We start from the raw sequence: 2,500 nt of genomic DNA, 5'->3' as shown, positions 1-2,500 counted from the left end.
TCCCGGGACTCCCCACTCCGCACACGCCACACACACCCCACCCCCACTCAGCCATCCCGGTCATCACCAGCAGGTTTCCCTTCAGTGAGGGAGGTTCCAATGGCTCGTCCTTAGGGGCAGGAGGCATGTCAGGGGGCAACCAGGGTCCCCTCAACCTTTCCACAGCCCCCCTTGGAGGGCTGCCTTCCTCCCTGCTGTCTCCAGCCCCCTCACATCCCTCTACCTCCTCCCTCAATTCCTCCAGGGAGGAGCTGGAAAGTGAAGGCATGATGGCTGACTGCCATGTGTCATATTCCCATGCCCCCTCACCCCACATGCCCTCACCACACCATGTCTCACCACACCTCCCCTCACCACACCTGCATGGTGGTCCCTCAGGGCACCAACTTCATGGGGGACTAGGGCCAGGGGACCGGATGGGCCATGGCTCCTCACCCTGCCCCTCATCTGTATCTCCCCAGCCTACGTCAGGGCACCAGTGGCCAACCAATGTTTGGTCTGTGTTCATGTCTGGCGTTCGTGTGCATTTCGTCCTAGGCGGTGGAGGCCAGGTCACAAGCGCAAGGCTCAGTGAAGAGTTGGGTCAACTGGAGCGCACACATCAGCAACGCTACGCCCCCCATGGCCTACATCTGATGCGCATTCTGCATGAAGCACCCTCCACACACATCCCCGGCCCCCCAAGCTACTGCCAGCTATATTTCAGACCAGTCAGGGTCCAGCAAGAGGACATTATGGTCATCACACCACCAGACCACCCCTTCTACGTCCATGGCAAAGGTGGGTTTGTGGAGAGGAGAGCATCAACAAATGTTGTCATTATATTTGTGTGTTATAAGGTGAATGAACTGTCAGAAATATATACTTTTTCTCATGAATACAAATAATGAACTAAGTTGAACCCTACCAGGTTGGTGCAGTGTGTTCCCTGATCGAACAACGGAGAGATACAGTCTCCCATGCCAACAGTTGCAAGAGGGTGATGTATGTTTACCACCGTACCATCCAGAGACAACACAGACCCCCATTCCTGTTGTCACACCAGACCTGGCTGATGCCATGAAAAGGTAAGAGAGAATGCATTGTCATAGACCCACACTTACATGCATTTATTTGTTTATTATTATTATTACTATTATATATATATATGTGTTTATATTATTTTGTTGAGAATTCTACCTTGCATGGTTTGACTCACATACACCCATTCCTTAGATTATATTTTTTGCGATTCAAAACTTGCACATAGCTCATGTCCAACCTCGACACTTTCAAAATCAATTTACCTGCCCACTAATATGTATACACACAAATAACCATATACCCTTCACAATACCTGGAGCCTAAAAGACTGGCACACTTGCAGGTTTGACTTTAACGACGACCTGGTGGAGGGAGGCCCGGGAGCCTACTCAGCCCCACCTAGTGCCACTTTCCCCCCACACACACACAGAACAGTCTTCCTCTCGCCACCAGCCTCACCCTCCAAGAAGAATCGAGACTGCCGCAGCGGAGGGGGAGGGGGAGGGGGAGCAATGGGAGGACAGGAAGGCGGAGGTGGCAGTCGCGCAAGAAGGCCCATGAACGGATTCATGTTATTTGCTAAGCATCATCGTCTCAAGCTCATACAGCAGTACCCTGGAAAAGACAACAGGTGAGAAGGAATTTTCCTTGCCTTTTTTGGTTTTTCCTTTTCTCTTCTGTTCCCCCTAAGCTCATTGTGTTTTCTTCCCCTATTTCTTATCCACAAACAGTGGGTATAGTTTGTTTATATATTTTAGGAATTCTAGTAATATGCCTCCACAAAATCAAAACAGAAAGTCTATTTGAGAAGGGTTTTTTATTTCATATTTATCAATCCAAAGTTTTAATAATACTAAGAGTTTGATTCTAATCCCCTAACACTAGGAAGAGGCCTCTACCGTAGTATTCATTTGGGTTGATTTTGTATTTATCTCTTTATTTTTATTTTTTTTTGTTAATTTATTTTATTTTAACACCTAAATTAAATTTTAAGCAATAATGGATTAAATTCTAAATTGTACAAAAATAGATTTGGTGACCACGTATATTTAAAGACAACCCATATGAAAAGTTTGTGAACCTCATTTGAACCATCAGGATCTTAAACTAAACATGCAAACAGACTTTTATGGTCAGTCATTCAGATGCTAATGAAACTAATGAAACTCTGATGCTTCCAGGGCTATCTCTGTCCTCCTAGGCAGTATGTGGAAAGCCTTGCCTGAGGAGGACCGTGAGACGTTTAATGCAGAAGCCAGAGCACAGGCAGAAGAACGGAAAAGAATTGACCCAGACTGCTGGAAGAGAAAACGCTCACACTCCACCAGTTAAAAGGGTGATGGCAGCAACATAGCTGTTTTTGTAGGCTTCTAATTTTATTATTATTTTTTATCATTATCATATATATGTGTGTGTGTGTGTGTGTATATATGATATATATATATATATATATATATATATATATATATATATATAT

General features: G+C 45.3%; 1 protein-coding gene across 2 annotated transcripts in view; it reads left to right on the top strand.

Annotated features, from left to right (window-relative positions):
• The window catches only part of LOC125036513, a 10,173-nt gene extending 7,709 nt beyond the window's left edge, over positions 1-2,464 (top strand). The window contains exons 4-7 of one of the 2 annotated variants that reach the window (XM_047629153.1): positions 1-780; positions 911-1,067; positions 1,367-1,654; positions 2,205-2,464. The exon at positions 1-780 is cut by the window's left edge and continues 170 nt beyond it. In XM_047629153.1, coding sequence (XP_047485109.1) covers positions 1-780; positions 911-1,067; positions 1,367-1,654; positions 2,205-2,355 — 1,376 coding nt within the window. In that variant the 3' untranslated portion in view covers positions 2,356-2,464. The remainder of the gene's footprint in view (positions 781-910; positions 1,068-1,366; positions 1,655-2,204) is intronic. The other variant, XM_047629154.1, reaches the window with a different exon arrangement.
• Positions 2,465-2,500: the final 36 nt, after the last annotated feature.

This window comes from Penaeus chinensis, chromosome 21 (assembly GCF_019202785.1).
Source record: "Penaeus chinensis breed Huanghai No. 1 chromosome 21, ASM1920278v2, whole genome shotgun sequence".
NCBI classification, from domain to species: Eukaryota; Metazoa; Arthropoda; class Malacostraca; order Decapoda; family Penaeidae; genus Penaeus; species Penaeus chinensis.
This window is presented reverse-complemented; position numbering and strand designations above follow the sequence as displayed.